The sequence below is a fragment of the Triturus cristatus genome, chromosome 6 (genome assembly GCF_964204655.1).
Source record: "Triturus cristatus chromosome 6, aTriCri1.1, whole genome shotgun sequence".
In the NCBI taxonomy this organism is placed as follows: domain Eukaryota; kingdom Metazoa; phylum Chordata; class Amphibia; order Caudata; family Salamandridae; genus Triturus; species Triturus cristatus.
This window is the reverse complement of record NC_140589.1, coordinates 450,451,617-450,478,760: the sequence shown is the minus strand read 5'-3', so window position 1 is coordinate 450,478,760 and position 27,144 is coordinate 450,451,617. Positions and strand designations below refer to the sequence as shown.

Below are 27,144 nucleotides of genomic sequence, written 5' to 3'. Positions count from 1 at the left end.
GCTTTTTACAAAGCCCTGTTTAAAGTTACCAAAAATACATGCCTCCTTGTATATGTCTATGCACTGGCACCTGGACGAATAAGATGTTGGTGTATGCAGCAGCCAAGAGGAGTGCTCACTTCTCCACTTCTCTTGTCTTCTTCATGGGAGTTCAAATGCTCGATCGCAGGGTGTTTCTTTGCCACAGTATGCGTTGTGGCGCCCATTCTGAGTGTGTGCCAATGCAAACAAGAGGTTGTACGAATAGATATGACAGGTACATACAATTTGCAATAAAGCCTCTCCCAAGCAGCAGCCTCTCAGTTGCACAACGCAGGCTTTGATTGAGCACCTCTCATGTTCAGTGACGTGGGCACACAGGACAGTGTTTGAAAGGTGTTAACTGTAAGTACAAAAAGAAACAAGGCGGGCTATGCAAAGCGATCTTCAGATTGCATAGGGTCCTTTATCGCAACAGAGAAATGATATGCTACGAATTCCAATAGTCCTTCCTAGATAGACAGGAAACCCGTCGGCAAAGTCACGGTGGTCTAAAATGATGGAATGCAGTGGTTAATATTAAGTAACGCTTCAACGTGTCGCTGTCTTTCAGTGATGGGTCTCCAGGACAACCAGGTTTGGGTCCGTTCTTTGAGAGTGCTGTGGCAGTACAAAGTACAAAGCACTCTCTGATGCAGTGGGTCGCTTTACGGGTGGGGGGGGGGGGTGCACTGAAATATATCCTCACCTAAACCATTGAAAGTACTGCAAAATGCTGCAAACGATTCAACTAAGTGCCACAAAACGTCATTTTTGCCTCAAAATGTACAAATACCTTATCCTGGCGCCTTATCAGACTGGATTTCACATATCGGACTTTTGTTCTTCGCTTGGAGGTGAAGAATGTTTACCTCTTTGATACGGAGCAAATCCTGCTCTAGTAGTAGGGGCCACAGGTTGATTGATTGTGTAATGTGCTAAGTAAGTCTTGGTTTTCCCGCGGAATTAACACCCTAGACAGCCTGCCTCGGCAGCATGTGAGTTATGTCTGATTTTGCTAGTTAGTGTTATGTGTCTGGGCGGTTTACTTTTTAACTAGTTTTGCCCTGCCCCTGGCTGCTTGGATGATTTTGTTTATGCATTTTCAGGGCTGGAGCGCTCCTTTCCTGGTATTCATTTCTGCAGCCAGTAATTGCTGTTCTACCACACCCATCTCTTGTGTTTGTCTTTAAATTATACTGTTGTGTTTGCCATTAATTGTAGATGCAGTTACATCACGGTAGAATGTTTAGAACCTCTGGATTGCTAGGAGACGGACAGTTGTAGGAAGGACTCTGGCTGTGCAGCCACCGTTTGTTATTCTCAAGACAAGAATAAAGTTAGAAAGACAGAGACCGTGTCCGTGTTGTGTACAGAACATAACACAACCACACACACACACACACACACCATGAAAGTATTCTCAACTGCCACAGCGTGCGCCGAATGTACTAATTCCACAACCTGGTTGCTGAAAGTCAAAGACATTCTATACACTAAAATTTGAGTAACTTCTACATGTGACACTCCTGTCCACACTAGTACGGTTGACTCGTCAAAACTGCTATCTCAACTGTCGTGGCCTTCCCTTCTCTCACCCCTCCCTTACTTTCCTTTGCTTTCCTCTCCTCTCCTTTAATTTCCTCTCCTCTCCTTCCATTCTTCTTTGCCTCCTACTCCCTGCTTCCTCCCTTCTTCCAAAGTGTGATTTTAAGGACTTTTGGGCCCCAGAAAGTCGTGTTTTGGGACTCTCTGTTTTCCTATTATTGGAGCCTGCAAGAAACTAAACGATCTTGGATTATACTTAAACTTTCACACAAAACAGCTGAAATATGTTTTGCCGGGGCCTAAAAATCTTTAAAATGACGGCACTTTTTGTAATCGTCCCGTTATCCAATCCCACCTGTCACCCACCCCCACCCGATTGCCAAAGCCAATAGCTCGCCCATAGGCAAAAGTTATTGGCTTTGCAAATGCTTTTTTACACCCATAACGCACTCCTGTCAAATAGGCACCAGCACAACAGAACTGTGTGCGTACATCATATCCATCACTTATGTTGCGTAATTAAAACAAATTAACTAATTCCTTTGAATTGTGGATTTGAACTAATAGGAATCATAGAAAACTGCCCAGGGAACGGCTGATATCTGTACTGCCTGCACTATGCGCCAGTGCGCCATCCTATGTGTTTGCAAGAGTTACAGGAAGCTCACCTGCGTCACTGAAGATGAGCAGCCTCGTGATTTGATTAAAAGCTTCTCGCGCATCCTGCTGCTTCTTTAAGAAACATTTCCTGCTCTCAGAGTGAACCTTCACGCGACTGCCTTGCATCTCTCTATCTGGCTCATCCTCACTCCCGGCCGCTAATGCATCGCTAAATAAATCTCACTGATTGAGTTCTGGCAGTCTGGGTGACCTGCCGCCACATTACTGCAACCGTTCCGGGACGGCGAGGGCTCTAACTCCGAGTGCCAGAGACGTCGAGGAGGATCGGGTCGATGAGCACCGGGGACGGATTTAGAAGGCGGGCCGTCGGGCATTGGGCAGTGGGCCGGTGCCTCAGGGTCATCTGCGGGCCAGTTTGTAGGTCCTCTGTAAACCCGCCCGCAGAAGCTTACTGTCAAACCTGGTCCCCGCCAGGCCACTATGAAGTGCCGCCATTATCATGGGCAGTCCCCTGCCGTGCTGTTAAACTGCGGCTGGGAGCCATGTGCTGTTCTGGCCCTTAGGGCATTCTCACCTCAGCCCCCTACCACGGGTGGCAGCACGGCCTAGAAGCAGTGTCATTCCCCTACTGGGCCATCACTTTCAGCGATGGCCGGGGTGGGAGGGTGGGAGTATGCCGGGGCTTTGCAGGGGGCCATTCTCACCTAAGCCCCCCTGGAGTAGCAGCATCCGTCATGTGCTTTTCTTGACGTCCCTCCCCTGCCAGGTTATACCATAGGCTATAATGGGATGGGGTTAGTCAGAGGACTAGCCTCGTTAGGGGCCTGGTGTTGTCACTTCAGTCCCAGTGTTCTGTAGGCCTTGATGGAGGAGCGGGGAGTATTTGCATAGGCCTCGCTGTGAGGTCACCGTTCCCAGAGGAAAAAAGAACAGAGGATGTAGATTTATGGTGTTGGAAGTGGGGAAATATGTTCGAGTTTTGGCGTCAACTCAATTTTCAGTGATTCTGGACAAATCACTTAGTCTACCTAAGATAAAAAATGAAATAGATGTTGTGCAATGTAGCTAGCTGGTGCTCATGGTAATTTCTCGAATGCCTTCGGGACGAGTTCACGCTTTATAAAGCTACATAAAACACACTAACCATTTGGGAATGTGGGCTACTTTTTTTGTAGTGCCAGGGCCTCGGTTGAGCTGCTCAGAGGTAGATGGCTCCAACCTGTGGTACCCCCTCAGCCTCCAGGAGAGATCTCATTCTGTAGTTGCAGCCTGCTGTACTTGTCACTCACCTTTAAGGGTATTGGACACAACAGTGAGCCAGTGGAGGCTGCTGACTTTTCAAAGTGGTGAGTTTGACTTACTGAGCAAGGGAAGCAAGCAAGCGTGCAGGGCAAAGGGGAGTTTGGGAAGGTTTCTCCCCCGGAAAGGTTTTGGGAAAACATTGGGGCAAATGGCACATTTAAAGGTAACTTTAAAAAAGAATTTGATGAGAATGCAAGAAAGTTTATAAAACAGTCCCAAAGGTGTTGTATGGAAATAACCTGAAAGAATGTCAAATGCTGTTTTCGCTCTTCCTATCCTTGTCTCTTCCTTACTCTCGCCCAACCTTTCCCATTGCATGACCTGGCACACTCTTATGAACTTTATGAAATGAAAATGATCAATGAGAAATTAAATATTCAGTTCTGGATAAATGGGGGCTCTTGCATACACAGACAAAACGAGAGAATACCATAGAAGTGGTGCAGCATCTGAACTCCATTTCTTTTGCGCGACCTCATCGATCACACTGCCTAAAATTTCACACCCAATAAGAATATTTTCTGGGTATGGAGCCCCCAGGCCCTGAGGGCAATAAAGTGCCATTAGCTTGGCGCCAGTTTAATGCTCAGATCAAAGGCACTTTTGGTGCTGATAATGATTGGTCGGAGGTAGAAAAAACAATATCTATTTCAATTGTTAATTTTCTGGCTGTATCTACGAGGAAATCACGCCCGCAGCAAATACAGTGTTTCTTCTCCTAAAATCAATTTGGATAGCAAACTTTGGGGGCAATTTGCTCCAAACGTCTCTTGTGCCCTGCCTGCCCGAACCTTAAATTTTATCGTTGTCTGTAAAAACGCTACATTTCATAGCATTATAAAATAGAGGTGGTCGCGCAGCTATAGGCTGGCGGCAGATGTCTGCCTGTGGCTCAGCTTCAGGTCCTCTCGGATGTCTTATCCCAAAGCAGAGGTCTTTCATGTGGCTTTTGGCTGCCCCTTCCCTTAAACTTCATGGGTCAAGAAATACAAAGCATTGTCCCTTGCTGCAAGACGGAGAGAGAGAAGAGATAACCATCTGGTGGCGGAATTGGAGAATGTGAAATAAATAACCTGTGGCCAATCCCAGCTTCCACTCTGAGCAAGTGGTATGATTCTAGGCAAATATTTCATTTCACTGGGCCTCATCCTTTCATTATTGCACATGTGAGCATGAAGAAATAACTGCATTCCCACAGTGCTCTGCACAAATAGCCTTGTTGTGTTTCATTTATCAGGCTGTAACATTGCTCTAAGTCATAGGTACTCTCAAACCAGGGGCCACAACGTTTGGCCTGTGATTTGCCCCAGGGCCACATTGATGCCAGCGGGGTGGCATCGCATGAGGGGGTTGAGGGGGACTGACCGTAAGGTAGGTGTAGGCGTACCGAAGAATATAGATGTAGTGGCAGGATTGAACAATGTGATACGAGAAAATCGGGATTAATCCCGCTTTTCCCACTTTTCTAAATTGTGTGATCATAGGCAATTGTTTAATTTCACATTTCCTCCTTTTTCTTTATTATTACATATAAGAGGACCTCGAAATACTAAATACATGATTTCGGGGTGTGCACTGATGAGGGTCCAAGATGGCGGATTGACACCGCCGGAGTGGTGAGCACTGAAACGGGTCCAGGCGGATACCAAAACAAATGATCTGAAAATCGTGAAAACCGCGATCTTGAAAACAGCAACTGCTTTTTTCTCATATGCCGAAAAAGACTTACGTGAAACTGCAGGAACAGAGGGGCGCGCTGAATGTTGCAGCTACGGCGGATTGGTGACCGCATCCTGAGTCAGCTACGGGCTGCTAGCGCTAAGAATACCGCGAAGAATACCGCGGCCTCAGCAAGTCAGGAACCTTCGCGCGGCCAGCCGAGTTGGCTGAGTCTGACAAGGTGGACAAGGTGGACGAGACTGACGGTACTCGATTGGTTTGGCTTGCGTTCCCCCGCAGCACCGGCAGCAGCACAGCCAGAGGAGACGAGTGGCAGCGGGAGCAGCAACACGATGGCTCCAAAACCTCCTACGCGCACGACCCGCACAACAGCTGCTAGTGGGAGAGCGACGACCCCCCTGCTACTCTCAATCGCAGCCACAAACGAACTTACAACAAGTAAGAAAATTCCATGTGTTAAGAACGCAACGGATGTAGCCTTAGATGCAGAGCAATTGCATTTAGGTAAACTTGGGGAGAAATACCCGACTCAAAAGAAAAATTGTGCAGGTGATTGTGCTGCTGATAACACAGTTGATAACCTATTAGTATTTGAGGGCACTCAAGTGAGAACAGAGGAGTTTGAGAATTCTAGTGCCGCAGCACAGATCGATGATATCTTAAACACTGCAAATATGCTATTTACAGCAGACACTACTGAGTTGGCTGGCACAGAGGAAGAGTTAACTAGTCTGTCTAAAGTTCTAACCAAAGAAGATAATGAACCAGTAGTACTGGTGAATAAATTGACTAGTTTTGATATTGATGCTGATACTAGTATGAGCACCCCTCACTTTGAAATAATTAATACAACCAGCATGCCTGCAGATAAAGGGAGCACTGAGGGCATGGGAGAAAGTGAGGGCGCTGAAAATACTGACAATACCGACATCGCAGAGACAGATGAAGAATATGTGGATCTCAACGATGTAGGTAGCAGCATGATGTTAAAAGCAACCAAAGACAAAAATAAAACACTTACCACAAAGAAATTAAAGGGCAAAAATAAGAATAAAGCTACTAAAACTACATGCAAATCCAAACCAAATGTTATGAAAATGATTGCGGAGAACAGCCCTATTAGACAATGGGTACAGGCTAAGGGTGGTGTTAAATCTATGGCAATGAGATTATCTGGTAACACCCCTAACGATCAAGACACTATCTCTAAAGACCTAAACCAGATCACTGTACCACTCAGCCCTACCCAGACCAATATCCCCAATGTAGCAAAGGCGACAAAAGCAAAGACCGATAGTTTTGATAAATCTGACCTGAATAAGGAATCGGCAGAGTCTTTGGGGTCTTTGGGGGAAAGTCTATCGGATCAGCCACACCCTTCAGTACCTTCAGTACCCTCAGTGCCTAACACGATACTTACGGAAGACAACTCCGCTTCTTTGTTAAAGAGCTGCAACAGTAGCATTAACAAGAATAACAATAGTGGCAGCAGTGGCAGTATAACCCAAGACCTAACTTTTGACTTGCCTGACACTCTAATTGGGCCTACAGATGAGGCATTAAATACTCCGACAGAAGAGAACATACAAGAATTATACACGGAAAATGCCGCTTCTTCCTTATCTAACGGGCCAACAGAATGGGATCTACAAGGGGAGGTGTCTGCTTCTTTTCAGACAATCTTACAACTCCTACATGAACAAAAACAAGAAGCTAAAGAACATTATCGGCAAATGAGGGAGGATAATAACAGAACTCAAACCTCTTTGCAAGAGATGGCGAGCAAATTGGGGTTAGTATCTCAAGATATAGAGGAACTACAGCAAAGAGTGGTAGTGACAGAGGAGAAATCACAGCGCTCTGAAATAGAAGTGAATAAACATGCCTCTCAATTAATTCAGATGCAAAATAAGCTGGAAGATTTAGAAAATAGACAGAGAAGACAGAATCTCCGTGTTTTTGGTATTGTTGAAGGAGCGGAGGGGGCGGACCCAAGAGCATATGTTACCCAACTATTTCAAAAGGCATTTCCCGACCTTTCAGATTGGGACTGGGACTCTCAGATACAACGGGCTCATCGTTTACCCCTATTCCAAAAAGATAAGAGTGGTAAATTTCCACGGCCGATTCTGATCTATATAGGCAACTATCTGCTTCGACAAGCTATTTCTCTAAAAGCACGGCCTAACACTCCAGTCACCATTGACTCTACTATCTTTTTTGTGAGATCTGATTTAAGCAAACTCACGTTAGAAAGACGATGGAAACTGAAGCAATTCATTGATCCAATTAAAAAACTTGGATATCAAGCTTATCTGCAGGAACCTGCTAAGTTGAAAGTGATTAAAAACGGCCGATCTTATTTCTTTGTGGAAGTAAATGAGGTTGAAAGTGCTATTGCCTCCTGGCGACAGGGGAAATGATTAAGCTAACAACTATGATAGTGTCTAAGGCTAATGCTAATGCTCAGTGCATACGCTTTTAGTTGATTTTTCAGTTGTATCTTGGTTAGTCTTAAAAAGTTTATATGGTAACTGAGCGATTGCTCCTATGAATATTGGGTAGCACATTGGGTAGCACAGGTTTCTTCCTCTTTCTTTCTTTTTGTGTTGCTGTTGTTTTCTTATGATTAGTGTTGAAAGCCTGGACCCTAAAAGTGTTTTATCCACTCACCGACTGCCAAGGGAACGGCAGTCAACCGAAATGGGGGGACCAGAGGGGAGCTACTGGGTGGGAAATGGGGGAGGGGAAAAAATAAAAAAATGCATCATGAGTACAAATATATCTATGTTTTTTTGGCTAAGAGAAGCTTATATGGTTTGCAAGAATGTTATGGTTTTTTTTTTTTTTTGGGTAGAAGCTCTGTCAGAATTTATAATAACAATATCAATTAAATGTATCAACTAAAACTTTTAGCTTGGAATGTGGCTGGGCTTAACAATCGGAATAAGAGGAGACTAGTATATGAGGAATTTAGGATGCATAACCCACAGATAGTGGTTATAACTGAGACTCATATTGCATATAAGGATAGACAGTTATTGAATCAGTTAGGCTATGATCTTTTGGTTTGTACAGACTTCAATGCTTCAATTCGAGGGGTGGCCATAATGAAGCATAAACAGTTTAAAATAGAAGTCATCAAAAAAATGACGGATAAAGCGGGCAGGTGGGCCATGGTACAAGTGACTTTGGAAGGCCTCAAATATATAATTTGTGGGGTTTATGCTTCAAATCAGGATGAACCGAGAATAATTGATCAGGTCAATATGGAATTACTTACTTGGGAAGGGGAACGTATAGTGTTGGGTGACTTTAATTGTGTTATGGATTATAATATGGACACAACTAGAAAGGGGGCGTTGCAAAGGATGCGTAAGACGAGGGCTGCCATCTTAGATTTGGCTAATATACATGCAATCAAGGATGCCTGGAGATATCTTCACCCACACTTAGCAGGGTATACTTACTATTCATCCGCCCATAAGCTCTGCTCGCGTATCGATATGGTTTTTGCCTCTAACTCTATACTGTCAACTAGTAAAATGTCAATATGCCCTAGGGTGACATCGGATCATAATCCGATTTCATTCATAATAGAAATTGAAACGGACAGACATCCTCCTAGACCCTTCTCTTTTCCCCGGTATCTTTTTTCTGATGCTAAGTTTGTGAGTTTGCTGAAAGGACATATAAAAGATTTTATCGATATCAATGGGTCCACTACATCTCCTCTGATGATATGGGATGCTTGTAAGGCCAGTATCCGTGGGTTCACACAACAGTTTGTTTGGCAGCAAAATAAAATCAATAGGGTTCATAATAAAAAATTACTAGATGATATATCTAATATCGAAGAGAGGCTATCTAAGTTGCTAGTTAATTCCGCCACTACAAGGGCTAAAGAAATTGAAGATTTAAATGCAAAATTGATGGAATCAAGATTAGTTTTGAAAAATATTTTTAGGGAGAAAAGCATTTCTAAATTAGCTAAATATAGGCTAAATCAATATGAAAGTGGGGAGAGGATAGGAAAAATTTTGGCATACAAAGTGGCGGAGGATCGAGCCCAAGCGTTGATCAAGGAAATAAAAGGTGACGATGGACAATTATACCAAGATTCTAAATCAATTTTATATCAGTTTGCCACATACTATCAAGAGTTATATACGCCTGAAACAACTCCAATAGGAGATAATATAAAAGTATATCTGACAGAAAACGCTGTACAGAATATAAAGGATGAGCAAGCCGATTACTTGGAGGCAGATATAACAGCTGATGAAATACAGGCAGCTATCAATTCCCTAGCACTGGGAAAAGCTGCAGGCGAAGATTCAATCCCCATAGAACTTTATAAAAAATGCATGGAAGAATTAATTCCTTTTATGATTATGGTTATCAAAGCTATTGGTAAAGGGGAACAAGCTCCAAAGTCCTGGAATTGCACTCAAATTATATTTTTTCTTAAGAAGGGGAAACCCCCACAAGAGAGAGGGTCTTATAGACCTATATCATTAATCAATGCCGATGCAAAGATTTTTGCAAAGATACTAGCAACAAGGCTGGCGTCACTAATGCCACAGATGGTTTCACCATTTCAACACGGGTTTATCCCCAAACGGGACACTACCGCACATATTAATACTGCTATATCGGCATTTGATGTTGCTAGGACGTATCCCACCCCACTCGGAATGATCCTTTTAGATGCGGAGAAAGCTTTCGATCGCGTGGGGTGGGATTTCCTCTGGGCAGCCTTGGTTGCATTCGGCATAAAAGGCCAGTACCTAAAATGGGTTAAATCCCTATATGATCAACCAAGGGGTAAAGTATGCTATTCAGGACTGTGCTCACCTACCTTTTCAATTGAACGTGGCACTCGACAAGGGTGCCCTCTGTCTCCTTTGCTATTTGCTTTAGCAATAGAACCCTTTTTGATTGCATTGCACAAACAAGAGATGATTGTACCGTTCAAAAATGGCCTTAATGAATTAAAAATAACTGCTTACGCAGATGATGTAGCGGTTTTCTCTACAAATGTCCCTGAAGCTATATCAGGCATAGGTATTGAAGCAGATAAATATGGTATGGCATCAGGGTATAGGTTAAATATCAGCAAAACACAAATAATTACAAATTTTACTTCACTAACACCAATAGAGGGAATATGTAATGTGGCAACATATCTCGGGGTAAAAATATCTTCTAGTATTGAGTCAATAATTGCACTCAACTATGAACCTTTATTAAAAGAAACTTCTCTTCTTCTTAAGAAATGGCACAAACTCCCAATGGGGATTTTGGGGCGAATTAACTTAATTAAAATGAAGATTTTACCCAGATTTCTTTATCTTTATCGGTCCATACCCTTAAGAGTATGTAACACTTACTTTAGTAGACTGGAGGGCATCATCAGCAGCTTCATATGGGGGTATAAGAAAGCACGGCGGGCGATATCTTTGCTCAAACTCCCCTATGACCAAGGTGGACTCGGGCTACCAGACTTTAAATTATATTATTGGGCTGCTTTTTTAACTCGTTTTCGTAGCCTACTTATTTCTGACAAATGTCTTTATTTTCATAAATTTACATTAGGGGATGACGCTACTATGTTTCTGTACAGATTTAATGACCCCAACTACTTTAAACGAGTACGGTTCAAGACGATTCGGGACACAGTGAGCATCTGGCGATCTATTCTTGTTAGGAATAACATCTCCCTATTTCACACCAAAACACCACTCTGGTATAACCCAGGGTTGCCAGGTGTTTTTCATGATCTAGCTACTTCTATGCTCTCGGATAATGGCATAAATAATTTGGGAGACTTGTATGACCATACTGGATTTTTTGATTTTGAAAAGTTAAAGATGATGAATAAAGTACCAGAAAGGGCGTGGTTTAAATATAATCAGATCAAGGATTATATTACCCATAGAATAGGCCTTGATAGTATATCTGAATCCGAAATCTGGAGCTGTATGTATAGGGATTCTGACAAGGCACTGATCAGGTGTGGTTATAAGACTTTCTCTATCTTAAATAAGGATGATATTAGTAAGGTGGCAGAAAAGTGGAGCACAAAGTTGGGTGTGAATGTAACATCAGACTTAATAACTTCCTCATTAAATAGCCTAAATAATGCAGTTCAATCATCTAGTCTGCAGTTACAGCTGTTTAAAACTGTGTTTCAACTGTATTACTCACCAGACAGGATACTAAAATGGGCTTTTAATAATGATCTGAATGATCCGAATGACCGTACAAAATGTCCTAAATGTGCACTTAAGGGGGCAAATATTGTTCACATGTTTTTTTCATGCCCCGAGCTATCCATTTTCTGGAAGGATGTAGTTGGTGTTATCTCGACTAAATTGGCTAGGCCCATTTTACTTACGCCATTGGATATTTTGATCGGAGTTGTTGGGGTAAAAAATAGATCTCGTGATTTGATGAATATACTTTTCACATGTGCTAGATTAACCATTGCCAGGGCCTGGATACAAAGCCATCCCCCCACGGTTATGGAATGGTGGCTTCTGGTTAAAGACATTTACGATATGGAAAATACTTTAGCGATGACTAAGGGACTGAGGCAAAAACGAAAGATACAGGAAATTTGGGGAGTAATTATGTCTTAATAATTTAACGGAAATATTGCTTTTCTGTACTGTTTTTGATTGATGCTTTATCTTATATGAGTTAACTGACATTGTTTATATATGTAGCTGATGTTACTCATGATGCTAATAAAAAAAATTTCAAAAAAAAAAAAAAAAAATGAGAAATTAAATATTCAGTTCTGGATAAATGGGGGCTCTTGCATACACAGACAAAACGAGAGAATACCATAGAAGTGGTGCAGCATCTGAACTCCATTTCTTTTGCGCGACCTCATCGATCACACTGCCTAAAATTTCACACCCAATAAGAATATTTTCTGGGTATGGAGCCCCCAGGCCCTGAGGGCAATAAAGTGCCATTAGCTTGGCGCCAGTTTAATGCTCAGATCAAAGGCACTTTTGGTGCTGATAATGATTGGTCGGAGGTAGAAAAAACAATATCTATTTCAATTGTTAATTTTCTGGCTGTATCTACGAGGAAATCACGCCCGCAGCAAATACAGTGTTTCTTCTCCTAAAATCAATTTGGATAGCAAACTTTGGGGGCAATTTGCTCCAAACGTCTCTTGTGCCCTGCCTGCCCGAACCTTAAATTTTATCGTTGTCTGTAAAAACGCTACATTTCATAGCATTATAAAATAGAGGTGGTCGCGCAGCTATAGGCTGGCGGCAGATGTCTGCCTGTGGCTCAGCTTCAGGTCCTCTCGGATGTCTTATCCCAAAGCAGAGGTCTTTCATGTGGCTTTTGGCTGCCCCTTCCCTTAAACTTCATGGGTCAAGAAATACAAAGCATTGTCCCTTGCTGCAAGACGGAGAGAGAGAAGAGATAACCATCTGGTGGCGGAATTGGAGAATGTGAAATAAATAACCTGTGGCCAATCCCAGCTTCCACTCTGAGCAAGTGGTATGATTCTAGGCAAATATTTCATTTCACTGGGCCTCATCCTTTCATTATTGCACATGTGAGCATGAAGAAATAACTGCATTCCCACAGTGCTCTGCACAAATAGCCTTGTTGTGTTTCATTTATCAGGCTGTAACATTGCTCTAAGTCATAGGTACTCTCAAACCAGGGGCCACAACGTTTGGCCTGTGATTTGCCCCAGGGCCACATTGATGCCAGCGGGGTGGCATCGCATGAGGGGGTTGAGGGGGACTGACCGTAAGGTAGGTGTAGGCGTACCGAAGAATATAGATGTAGTGGCAGGATTGAACAATGTGATACGAGAAAATCGGGATTAATCCCGCTTTTCCCACTTTTCTAAATTGTGTGATCATAGGCAATTGTTTAATTTCACATTTCCTCCTTTTTCTTTATTATTACATATAAGAGGACCTCGAAATACTAAATACATGATTTCGGGGTGTGCACTGTACAAAACCCGATCCTGTGTGTAAACTCGCACTTTGTTCATGTCTAATAGGAACCCAGGCCACCTAAAAAGTGCACATAACAACTGACTTGCCTCTTTAGTTCACTATTGGCGTTGTTGTCAGGGTAGGGGGAAGAATTAATGTTTCTAAATTCGTGTTTGAAAACTATCACTTTTAAATTAATACTGCTCAGTGCACTGATATAATTAATTATACTAAGGTGAAAAGGTTCTGCATGTTAATTAAATACACTTTTTGAATTTTGAAGAGACTCATAATTTTACTCTTTGCTGCAAGATATCTTTAAAGTGAATTAAAGTTAAGAGCAGGACCCCCAAGGTACTTAGTTACTTGAAATAAACCATTGCCTGTCTATTTGATATCTTTTTTATTGTTAGTGCTTAGTGGCGTAAACATCAGTCCATTCCTCCTGTAAATCAGGGGGGCCGCATGTAAAGCTTAGGGGTCCCACATGCGGCCCCTGGGCCGTACTTCGAGTATCCATGCTCTAAGTTGATCCATGCTCTAAGTTGACCACTGAGTTGCATCCTAATCCACTATTTGCCTTGATTTTAAGGCTGGGGGAGGAATGAATGTTTCCCACTTCATGTTTAACACCTCAGTGGGAAAAAATGCATCACAAAGCAGTAATGTGATCTAATGAACAAAGCGCTTTCGATGTTACAGAAATGTAATTATTTGCGATTTGAACATACTTTTATCTGTACCCACATGTTTAATGCAGGACTTGCATGCCAAACATTTTGATGGCCTGGCTCATGCACAGGCTGTTAGAGACGAGTCAGCATTGGCGGTTCCTCCGCTAAGGCTGAGGAGTGTCGCCCCATTAGTTTGCAGCAGCAAAAAAAAGGAAAAATAAAATGATAATAACTCGAGGTTAATATCATTTTATTCCTTCCAGCTGCAGCAGCTTTGCGGGTGGGGCGGGCTGCTCTGATGACAGAGGAGAAGGGGGAGGAGTGGTGGCACACTGTAGCACATGACTGTTTGACTGTCTGTCTGTGGCCGGCCAAACAGTTATGCGTACTTTGCATGTTCTCCACCCAGGCTGTATCACAGCCTGGGTGGAGAACATGTCCAGGCCCCCACTGCCTATCTGAGCACTAAATCATGGAGCTCAGACCATCACAACGCTGCATTGCAGCCTTATAATTGGCTTAGGGGAGTCTGGGTGCTTCCTGTTCCGTTCGGCACGGGAGAGACGATGGAGGGATGACAGTGGATAGACTCAGTGAGGAGGTAATTATTTTTTCTTTTTTTTACAAAAAGCACGGTATTGGGTTGGGTGCAGGGCCTGGCCCTCCATCCAGCCCCCCCCCTCCTCCGCCCGCACCGCACGGCTGATGGCCTAGCACACTGTTGGCTTGGGTGAGCACGGCTAACTATGTGATGTAAAAATATAAAGGGTGTGCAAGGCAGACCTATTGAACTTGGCAAAGGGGCAGAACACCGCAATATCAAAAGCGGGCCTATTGTCTTAATCAAAGGGTTAGCACATCAACATATATAAAGCAGACATATTGTATTTGTCAAAAAGTCACCAGTAGCTATAATCAAATGTATATTTCATAAATGTATATATTGCAATGTTTAATAAAAGAGACCGTAATAAAATATTTTCAATAACGCCTTTTAAAAAACAAAATACATTAACATGTCTCAGGGTCTTCTTTTCAGGTCACATAATACAGCCATAGAACCAACCACCGGGGGTCCTTGCACTCCAGCTAAGAGCATACAGTGCTTGAAAAATTGTGGTAAGTTCTCCAGGGGTCATGGATTCAATGACCCAGGAGACTTACTGTATTTTTTTAAATGTTGCTGAGGGCTGCTGTACTCCCTGCAACCCCCACAAAATTAAAACAAGTTTGGAGGTGCCCCTTCTCCTTCTAGGGCCATTACCAGCATCAAAAAATATTGTAAAAAACCCTGGCAGCCTGCACATTATGGGGTGCTCCCCAGTTAGAGCAGTGGATGTGAAATGTGTGGGTACACCGCTCATTTCACATTCAGTGTTCTTTTTTTATTTTATTTTTTATTTGGGGAGTGTGCGACCCCCCCCTCCAAGCGAATTCATGACCCAGAGCTCCCAATGCCCAGGGCAAGCATTTGTTTTTAAACTTGGGGTGGAGGCGTGTAGCCTCCTCTCCGAGCAACAAAAGAGCCCCAAAGACCCCATTCCCAGCTGCCAATGTTTATTTTTTAGAGAGGGGCCATACACCCCCCTTTCCCTGGGCAACTTATGAGCCCTGGGTACCCCAACCCCTGGGACACTCCTGTTTCTTGCCTGCAAGAGCTCAGGTAGCGAGAACTTCTACTCCCTGCCCGTGCTTTTGCAGGCAGGAAACAAGTGTGCTCTCACCCGGTGGGAGCAGAGAAAATCTTTTCCCACCAAGGTAGTTGGCCCTGGCCGCACAATGATGGGTGGCAACAGGGGAGGTGACAGGAGACGTAGGAGTCATTGGTCTCCTCCCTTTGGCCCCATGGTCTGCATTGGCTGTTGGTGTTTGTACCCATGGCCTTTTAATATCTGTTGCAACCCCTAGGGACAGAGTTCGCAAGGCCTTTTAATGTCTCATGTAATGACCTGCATGCCTTCTCCCCTTTTAATATGTGATCCAGCCCCAGGGAATGGGTTCCCCGGGGTCTGTTAATGGCTAGGAGAGGGGCATGCATGCCCCTTCTCCCCTTTTAAAACGTGTTGTTGCCCTGTGGTTGGGTCCCTGGGCCTGTTAATGGCTCAGGTAGGAGGGGGGCCTCATGCCGCTCTCACATTATATAATATGAAACCCTCCTAGTTCTGGCCCTACCGGGGGAGTAAGACAAAAAAGGGTGGGAGCCTGCATTATTTGTTTTTTATCCTTGATGTGGGTCAATGATAGAGATATAAAACAAAGATGTTTTTGCCTGGCGTGGTGTCCTTCTGGGACCCACCCACCAGGCCTTGGGGCGACAGAGTATCTCTACCCTGCCCACCCCCCATTTGTCTTTTTTTTTTTTTTACATTTTTCAGGACAAATGACTGAGTCTCCCAGTACTAAAATGGCTGGTGCCACGTCTTTGTTGATGTGTGGCAGCCAATCAGACTTTATTTTTAGATCTGTTGGTTCATCAAAACCATCCATTGTTTGATATACACCTAAATGTATGGGTTCGGAGTACAATTCTTCCAATTCCAGCACTGCTGGTAGTCAAATGAACGAAGTGCTTTGATGGTGCAATACGTGTTTGTTCAGGAAACTCTGCGTCATCGTGAGATCAGGGGCCATATCACTGACAGCGGCCTTGGCTCAATTCAGATCTGAACTCCTGTTTTTTGCTCTTGCAGTGTCTAAACTGCATACATTGAACTCATCATTTCGCCAAGTAAATGTATGAGTTGCAGACAGACTGGCTCTTGAACAGTAGATGTGGGTGAGTCACTGAAAGCTCGAGCCAGGCTCGAACCTGAAGCCTGGGTCTGCTCGAGGTCCTGTTAGAACCTCGAGCCCATAACGGGCCAAGCCTGCATGTGACCTCTGTCTGCGTCCCTCCCTCCTTCTACCCAGGATGTGGCGCTACGGCCAGTGCTGCCGACTTTGGAACTAGGAAACCAGGTTTGAGTCTCAGCTCAAAATCCTGTGATTCTGAGCGAATTGGTTAATCTCCCCATGCCTGTAAGCAATGAATGGGACCTCATGTCATGTAACTGGTGCTCATGTAAAGCATTCTAATTTGGCCTTTGGGCAGAGTTTATGCTAAAAAATGCACAAATAGGTAAAAGCAAAGTCTTAACATAAAGAAAGACAAAAAGATACCCATTTACTGGCTGATTTATACACACTGAAACCAGAAATGTTGAATAAATCACTTCTTCACCACTTAAATCGTTTGATCTTAGGCAAATATCTTTTTTCACCAAAATTCATTTTTTTTCATTATCATGTATGAAAGAAAGCACTTCCACATATGTGGGTTCAGAACACCACTTTTACAAAAACCTTTTGTGCTTGATTTAAAAGACTATAATGTTGCTCTATAACAATCTGGGTCACGTCCAGGGTTTACCTTATAATTGTCTTGCCTCTTTATGCTTAAAAACTATTACATTAGTAAGTACTTCTCAGTGCTATAATGTGATGTGTAATGTCACACATTCATTTGTTAGAGAAATGCACATTTTTTTAAATTTTGAAGCGACTTTATCAGATTGTATGTGATGTTTGTTGTGTGATTTACATAACAAGTATTTTCAGGGCTCAGCCCCTGCATGGGCTCTAAGAGCCGGGCCAGGCCCTTGGCTCAGCTCTGGCTTGGCTCTCCCTGCAAATGCTTTGGCTCGCCCACCTCTAGTGAACAGTGAGCACTGCTTGCCACTCTCTTGTTTCCATGATTTTCTGTCTGCAGCTCAGGTACTAACCTGTAGAAATTCTGAGTTCGTCGTATTGGCTTTAGACACTGCAAACCTCAAAAATCAGGTGAAAAGCTCAGCTGTTTATGATACTGCCTCAGATGCTTTAGACTTGTGGGTCATTTTTTCACTTCTTATTTATATTAGAATTCCCATTACTAGTTTGCCGTTTTTTTGTGTATCGCGTACATCAGGTCTACAAGAGCAGAGAGTTTTAGTAAACCGAAATTTCTGAGTAGTTTTATGTTAATCTTTTTAACACTTTTTTCTTGAACAAATAATAATGAAGACAGTTTGAAGTTAAATATAAAGTTGAATGCAGCATATCTAACGCCGTGCTATTTACTGTTCTAGCCTCGAGAAAAAGGCCGGATGCGTTTTCACAGGCTACAGAATGTCCAAATTGCACTGGACTATTTAAAGAAACGCCAGGTACGTCAGTCTTGTTTCAATATGTCGCCGTAAATGCATCTGTTGCCCAGCAGACAGATAAAAGATAGATGCAACTGCATGCTGGCGCATTACCAACATGTGTACTGTTACTGAACGGCATCTTGTTATTGGTCACTGATAATTCCACTATGATGATTACACCACTCAATATCAACACCGACAGTATGGTGGCACTAATATCATGCCCAGAATATCGAGGGACAAAATATCGGAAGGTAAGTGCATATTGGGAAGTATAGATTAACTAGTACTAACTCCACATCTACAAACCTTGAAGATATATGTACTGCATATAGGTACAGAAAATCTAGACTTACTGACCTGTCGATATTTTACTTTCGATATTCTGTCACATCGATTTTGTTATTCGATGTTCAAGGGACACACCCCACTGTAATGAAGGCACTGGCTCTCATGCCAGTGCTCCGGGTAAGCTGTGTTATGTGCTTTACAAAATAGAAAGAGCACAGCTTGAAAGGAACATAGAGAAAAAACGTTTTGCATTGATTCAAAGCGGATTGTGTTTCTCAAATGTCTCAATGGCCTCACACAAGGCAGTTTATCCCTAAACACACTGCACCAGTTATATTAAATACCTTTCGGCTGCAGTAGAGGTAAATGAAACCGCATTGCCCTGGCAGGCTGGGAGGAAGAGGTGCTACAACCTTAATGTGAGTTGTGACCTGGCTTCCTCAGTGCCCAAATTGGGAAATTCCCAGAGGTTTCACTATGGATAACTCTTCTCACCTTTCCTACAAAGCCTGAGCACAGGGCGGCTCCTAGTCAAAATGCACAAGTTCCAATTATTTAAAAAAATCAATTACACAATTGTTTAACAATAAAATCCCATTCCTGCTCTGTGACTTCATCTCCGCCAGACCTTACTTTTTTGCTCTTTCCCTGGTGGGTCCCTCATTTTGCTGCTTTACTTGTATCAATGACTTCAAATGCCCCTTCTTTCTCAACCACGCTTACCCAACAGGGTTCCCTATTGATCCAGTGCTTTCGTCTTCCTCTCAATGCTATCATCTGCTTCCTCCTTTCCGCCCTGGCCTATTATACCTGCTTATTGTGGTTCTTTTCCTGACTGCATTAAACATGCAGTTATTCTCCCACCTCTTTAAAATCCTTCTCTTGTCCACTTTGTGCCCTCTGATTTCTCTCTTATTTCTCCTTTTCATTTTCTTTGTATACTTCTTATACTTTTACAATTGTGCATTGTACACCCATCAGTTTCAGGCTGTTTTCTTTTCTCACATTCTTCAGTCAGATTTCAGCCCAGTCTATTCTGTCAGATCACGGCGCTTACAGTTTCTCACAATCTTCATTCTGCCTGTCACCGAAAGCTCTGTTCAGAACTTTTTCTTGTCAGTCTCTGCTCTGTTAGCCGTGGTAGATCACATATGCTCTTCCCAACTCTTTTTTCATATGGTCTTGTTGGCCCTCCCCTTTCCTGGTCCTCTCCTTTTCTGTCTTACAGAACGTATTCCCTTTCTTGTGCTATCTTGCACAATTCCTCTTCTTTAAGAAGTACACCAGGCATCTGTTCTCCTCCTCCCTGCTTTTTTCTCTACACCTCTCCTCTCTCAGTTAATGTTGCCTCCTTTAATCTTGTATATCACTTCAGTGCTGACGATTCCTAACTTTTTATCTTCTACTCTTGCTCACCGTAATTCCAACTCTTCATGCTTTTTATCTCTAAACCCCTGGATGTCCTCTCGTGCACTACATCTAAATCTTTCAGCCTCTATCTACGGTCTCCTACTCCTGTGTCTTTCAGCTTTGTGAACTGTGTAAAATATGATCATGTTTACACTAACACTCTGACTACCAATCTGATCTTTTCTGATCTTGACAAATGCTCTTCCTTCCATACTCACTTGCCGCCGTGCAGTGTTTTTTCAGTTCTGCCTTCATGTTCTCTTTAATTATGCTCCCGTTCCATGCCTCTTTCCTCACCTTCCCTCTCTATACTCTCTTCCTTTCTCCACCTTCTCCACGATTACTTTCTTAAAATAGTTTTTAAATAAGTTAAAGACCAGTTCCAAACATTTCTTCTTTTATCCAAATGTAGGTCCTTTCTTCGCTCAACCTCTCAGATTTCATTGATCTTGACCCCCTTTCTGCTTTAAATCATTGTCTTTACTGGCTCAGATGCTTTGGAATATTTTTCTGGCTACAGTGCACTCTTCTCTGGCTCTGATCTTGTTTCTGACTTCCCCCAAAGCCCATCTCCTGTTTTACTCCAACATTGGGCGGTCGACCTCGAAGCTGGGGAACCAGGTTCGAGTCTCTGCAGGGACGCTCAGCATCCTGTGATTCTAGCAGATCACTTAATCTCCCCCTGCCTAACAAAAAATGAATGTGTCCATCTGTAACACAACTGGTAGTCATATAAAGCACTCTGATACCTTCGGGTCTAGTTCACAAAAATAAAAATTGTGCCATTATGCATTGCAACTAAATTGCACCGTTTTATAATTGTATTCATTAATTGCTTGGTCTTTGTACATTGTGCACATTATGTTAAGCAAAAAGATAAATGTTTATTTGGAAATGTGTCACTAAAATTAAGTAAGGTGAAATTGCAATCAAATTTTATAAAGAGATAAACATTTTAGCACCTAGTAGAAAATGGAGGCTAACAATGGTCTTATAGAACCAGTCTGGAATTAGTTTCTTATCAAAAACTATAATCAGAGAGCAGCAGGACACCAAAGATGCCCACAGTGTAATCTCAAAGATTGCCAGTCCACACATTCCTGTGGGGCTGAGAAGAATCATTTACCTTGGTGGATCCAAACGTCCTCTTGGTATGGACAATGTTCCTTTGGGTTGGATTGTACTCAGTTTCTTTAACCTCAGTCTCAAACTCTTGTCCAGTGGCACAATGTTTCAGAAGGGTTATCGCTGCCGAGCCAGCTCAAATGATGCTTAGAACACATCAGTTGACTCTGTTTCCCCCAGATGGCTACCCAGTTGCCCTGTGTCATGGGTTCCTCAGCTTCTAGACAGTTTAAAAGCAGGATCTGCAACAGATTTAAGATATCAAAGGAAGCCATTCTTCCATACCGCATGCACAGCTGTACCCAGTTTTTCCAGTGCTTCCCATGAAATGAGGCTACCCAGATATTCTGATGCTTTATGGGCCATGATTGCCCTCCAGCAAGCAACTGCTGTCCCACAGCCGGTAGGCTTTAGATATCTGAGTGTATCAGGTCCAAAAATTGCCTATTCCTGTCCTGGCAGGTTTTTGGAGCAGGGATTGAAACAGAGATAAGGGAGGGGTGGGAGCAATCTTCTGGAGCTCAACTACGTAATACAACTCTCTCCAATTTCAAATGTTGAACATCCAAAATAAAACCGGTATAGTTCAGTCGCACTGATATAGTGACTACCAGGTTTCTGCCTTTCCTAGGAATATAACACATTCCTCGCTTCTCCTTTGCTAAACAGTGCAATGTGTAATGTGGGGACCCCAACATTATCCATGAAACTTGACTGTGAAGTGAATATTGCCATCCTTTCCAAGAGCTTCCCTGTTCACTTAAATTAATGCCACAATAGCTAATACACGTTGGTAAGTATGTGCATTGCTGTTTGCCGCTGTTCCCACATGCAGTAAAGTGATCTGAAGACAGGACCATCAAAAATCAAGGTACAATGCAACAACATTCAGATTGCCCTTCCTGGTCTTAGTCGCCAAACCATCGGAACGCTAACAGCTAACGTTCTGGTGAGGCTATAAGACAAGTGCCGCGGGTGGAATCTACATCACCCCTTGGGAGATGAAGAGGTTATGTACGGGTATCGCCAACCAACACAATTCTAGGGAAAGTCTGTTTTATTGTAAGAGGAATAACACTTTCCAGTGCCACATTTTTGGGTGACCGAACCTCAGCCTAAGCTCCCATCCCTTCCTTTGTCTACTAGACCCATAGATGGGCCAGTAGAGGAAGTCCATTTAGTTTATAAATACTACTGGGGGTGTGAGAAATCTGGGTCAGGGGGGAGGGCTCCAAGGGTTATCAAGTTGCTGGGCCCTAATTTTGACACTGCTTCTTTCTGTTTCTGGTGTCCTTGGGCCATCTCATACTGCTGACCCGCAAACACGGAACCAAAAAACCCTTTTAGCACTTGAGTGTATGGGTAGTGAGGGAGAACAATCCAAGGCTTACTCTGATAGGAGCTGCGGGCCAGAAACTCAGAAATCAACAGCACAAAAAATAATTCTTAATAAATCAGTGTCCAGTCAATGCTTTTCCTTTTAAAGAGGAAAAGTACTTTAAAACATGCAAAACTTGATAATATACACAAAATTACAGAATCTTACTGAATATCAGGTAGAAAACCTTATAAAGGTCTCACAAGCTGCGAGGGGGGTACACTGAAAAATATCATAGAAAGTAGGTCTGAGTCACCTTTAATGGTTTGTGCACCATTAGATTCTAACACCTAAATACCACAGTACCCCTCTATGGTAATTATTTGGTGTGTAATTAAAAAGTAAGACTTATAGGCTTTTCCACAAAGTAGCGTTCTATATTCAGCAATAAAATATAAGCATTTCTGCATTATTAAACATTCATAGATGTTACCTCTATAATACATATATTTTAAATATAACTTGTAAAAGCCATCACTATGGGCTTTATAACATTTCCTATAACAAACAGTACAAAGCAATGGACATTTCAGCAAACGTTTTACTTTCACTATCGATCCAAGTCATCTAGGAAACCAGTGAACACTCATAAACTCAATGGGTTTAATCATTCCAGGGTCATCACAAGAATCCGCATCAGGATTGCTTGAAATCTACCTAAATCTCCCATGGGTTCATTAATAAGACGTAGGGTGTCGCAGTTTCATAAATCAAGTGGGGAGGGCTCTTCTAATGGCCTTCATTCCTCTGATCAGCCCCCATGCCGAATAAAACTCTTTTCAAATAATGCGCGTGCACCTTGTTCCTCAAAGAGCACCATTAGGGAAACATGCACATGTTTCAAAGCTCTTGCTGGGTTTGAGGGACAGTCTTCTGCCATGGGGCATTTTCAGACAACTTAGATGCAGCTGAGAGGCCTTGTCTTTTTTCTTTTTGTTTTTGTTGAAATGTTTAATGTGCCCACCTCCTAGGACTTGACAAACAGGTAACCCGGCCTTCAATTGGCGCTTGTGTACTGTACTTCCTGATTGTGCAACAGTCCCTGTGGCATGCAGTGCTTTGGCCTCACTGCCGCCACCTGGCCTACTCCTTTCTGAGGAAGAGTGGGGAAGTTGCCGCCTCTTGCCCCTCTAAGCGCTGTTCTTTTTGGCTTGGAGAGCAGAGAGGATGGAGTGCTGAATGAGTTGCAGTCCTCCTGATGAGCCCTCTGCCTCTCATGGGCCACCATTATCAGGACATGGGGCTCCTCACACATGTAGAGTGTTAAGTGGCTGTCCCCCAAATCTACTGGGGGTTCATTTAAAACTATGGTGCAATCGTAATCTTGATATTGTGGTCTCCTCACGTCAGACCAATCTCTCAGTCACTCTTACTGTATCCCAAAGACATGGCCTTAGTCCAACCACTGGGCCCAAGAGTCCAGACTCAGCACAAAGGTTGGCATCAACCACTACACCAGTGTTTTGGACAGTGGTGCTGCTCTACCCCAAATGCACAACATCCGACCTACCACTGCTAATGAAAACCAACACCTCAAAATGCAACAGCATTAGCACGGTGACAATTATGGTCACCCAAACAGCAGTTCTTGCTCAGCTCAGCCCTGCCAGAGGGTCTAGAAAACTCTTCAGCACTGCACACTACGAGTTTCACCAGAGCAGTAATAATGTCTAGAGGGTTAACCTCTCCACAGAGGAGACCAGCCCAGCACCCTTCTATGGGTGCCTTCCCTGATGGTAACTCCTACTTAGAAATTGACCTGGCCCTTCTTTTCGAGGGCAGGATTTAGTGCGCTCTCCCAGGAAGTGCCACGCAGACAAAACCTGGCACCTACCAAAAGACGGATACCCTCCTATCCCTAGACATCCTGTCATTGAACTTTACTCAAATTACCCGGATCTTCAGGCAAACTTTAGGAGTGGTTATTCAGCTTCAAGCTGTCGACACCCTCCTTGTGCCTTCAAAGCCATCTTTTAATGGATGCTCTTTGAGACCATTTATTTTGTCCCAGGCTGTTAGCATGGGGAATCTTCGATGTACCACTTGCCTTCAGGCAGTCTCTGAGTAAGATATGTGAGCTTCCTAGTACTGTCACCTTCCTTGCTTCTCAGATTAAACATCTCAGGATTGTCACTGTAAGACTGGTCCCCTGGAATCCCCTCTGGAGGCAATGCAGCATCTCTTGACACCTCCCACTTTAAGTAGCCTCACTTGCCATTTAGTTGTGAGACACAGGATACTCACAAGACCATAAAGGCCTTACCACCCCCAAGCCAGAGGTCAATGACAGACACTGAATCTCAAGCTCAGTCAGTTTCCCAGGGCCCACGCCTTCCAAGGGCCCCCTGTAAAGTGATCTTTCTCTTTATCTCCTATCTGTCTATTTCACCATCTGAAATTTCACATTTCAGCATAATAAACAATATTGTTTGGCGTCATTTGGTTTGACTTAGCAGAAAATGGGGGTCTCTAAATTATGATTTGTCCGGGGGCCCGAAATCCTTCAGATGACACTGAGTTCAGAGGTAGCATCCTGAAGCTGAATAATTGTATAGTCTGTCTGGCCTTGCAGTACTGCCTCTCATCATGCCCTTGCTGGGGTCCTGTAGACGTTTTTGGCAGGAATGTTTTAGTAATCTCACAGTCAGTACAGGCACACCCTCTGGGCCAATAACAGTGCCTTCAGTTTCAGGTGCCAGGTTCACTACTATGAGAGCAGGTTACACCTGCCCCACCGGCTTCATCACTGCTGCTAGCACATGTATTTGATTATGTATTTTCCTCTGGGGTATCTGATCTCTGCAGGCCAATCAATTCACATTCTAACTTTAGTCCGAACCAAAGGCCCACCTCTATAACAACCAAGAGACCTAGAGAGTCTTCCACCACTCCTGCTTTTCCCAATATTACACTATCATCTGGGAAAAGCTGGGAAGCACAGCACTGGCTTGCCTCCTCAGAGGCACAACACATCACCTCTGAGAGTACTAGGGAGAACCTCGCCCCTTCGCTTGGGGCACACTCTGTGATAGTAACACGTCTGGAAGGTGTTTGCTTCATGTTACTTCTCTTGGGGATTTTCCGCCCTCGTCACTCTTCTGAAGGGTGGGGTATTTAAAGATCCAGCACCTGCTCTTGGACTTCCTTGGGACCTCATTGGCCACCTTGGGGCTCCAAGTGTCTGGTCTGTGGGTATCTTAGCACAAGAAGTCAATTGGAAAGTGGCACTTAGCACTTCACAAACTCTTTAAATCAATAAATCCCTTCACTCCCTTAGACACTTTCCTGACCTTCCTTAAATGCCTTAAATGCTGTCAGAGCCTCCACTACCTTGAATGAACAGTGAGTGCCTAGTGCTCCACCTATGCCAGGCCTTGGGGTCATACCGAACCCTCCTGATGGTCATCCCATTCATGTGGCTTCCCCTCTGGACTTTCTTAGACACCCTAGGTTATGCCAGATGTCAGCAATCATCTATAGTTTAATTCCCTCAAACTCACAAATTTCAAAGAACCACAAAGGAATTAATTGCCAATGCAGAGTCCGGGAGAGATGATGGATTAAGTTGCAACTGTGAGCGAGTTATAGTGGGAGCAATGTTTGTATTCCTGAAAAAGGCAAAAGTCCTATTTCCAGGCTAGGATCACAAATGAGAACTTCGCCAGACAATTGTTTCAAATCTAAAATGATCTGGTGGTGCAACCCTGCGCAATTTGCTTTTTCCAGAGGCCTTCAAGACAGCCTTCATGCTTCATAAACAAAATGGTTTGCACTCACTCAAGAATTAGAAAATACAAAAGATATGATCACCCTTCTAAAGTTTATGGCCATTAAAGGCATCCACAATGCAAAAATCATCTACCTAGGCCCCGCAACGTTTACCGCAACCATCACCTTCCTTTGACATGTATCACGTTTAATAGCTGAAGTGCACCCACAAATTGAAACATGCTGTCAACAGCTCTCGGCTCAAGAAACAAAGTGTAGCCCTAACATAATTACTGGAACTCCGTGAGCCTGCCAGGAATTGTGTAGGTATTGAACACTCTGGTAACCATAAAGTATCTTCCCACTTGGTTTACTTGACCCCTGCCAAGAGTGGTTTTACCCCCAACTATTGACAGAGACCAAGCCTGTACCCTAGCACTACAATCGAGCACACAATTCTGCTTGACTGACTGGTAATGTGATGGGAGTATGTGCTACTATCCTCGCTTGGTTCACATCCTTTCTAACCAACCGCACACATTAAATTAATGTGGGCCCTTTCCTGTCAGCGATCATCTTTGTGTTTCTCAGAGATAATTTGTACCATCCATCTGTTTTCATAAAGGCACAAGCTACTACATATTGCATACCCAGATGCAGAACTAGAAGACATATGTTTGGAATGTCTTCAACTAGCCGACTCTCAGACGCTCCCCAACACAGCAGAGAACACATCTGGCTGGGCTTCTACTTCAAAAAGAATAGTACCCTGCTCACGGACCTGGTTACATTTCATGCATCCTTTTACCCTAAGTACAGTACAGGCATTGTAAGCTGATAAAGTTCCTGATAGCCTTTGAAAAGCGTTTGAAAGCAATATGAAATTTTAAAACAAAAAGGCTTTTTATATTAATGATTGCCTTACTGACGTGCAATAGTTAAAGTTCTTGTTATCCTTAGAAATGTTGCCTTTTAAATTATACTTTGAAAAAAAAAAAAAATGTTTACTCATTTTATTGTAAAGGACAATTTTTCTTTTTCATCGTTTGTTACGGTTTTAATTAACTAAACAATAAAATGTTATTATTATTATTATTATATTATTATTAATAATAATAATTATTATTATTATTATTATTATTATTACAGTACAGGCACCCACTCCCAATGCCAGTTTAGATGGTACACTGCCTGAGCACCAAAATATTATTCGCCACAAAATTATGTCAAATATGTCA

The 27,144-nt window shown here is 43.1% G+C and overlaps 1 protein-coding gene across 2 annotated transcripts in view; it reads left to right on the top strand.

Annotated features, from left to right (window-relative positions):
• The window catches only part of DST (dystonin), a 1,436,897-nt gene that overhangs the window by 411,413 nt on the left and 998,340 nt on the right, over positions 1 to 27,144 (top strand). For both annotated transcript variants that reach the window (XM_085610880.1, XM_085610881.1), the window contains one exon: positions 17,935 to 18,012. In XM_085610880.1, coding sequence (XP_085467006.1) covers positions 17,935 to 18,012 — 78 coding nt within the window. The remainder of the gene's footprint in view (positions 1 to 17,934; positions 18,013 to 27,144) is intronic.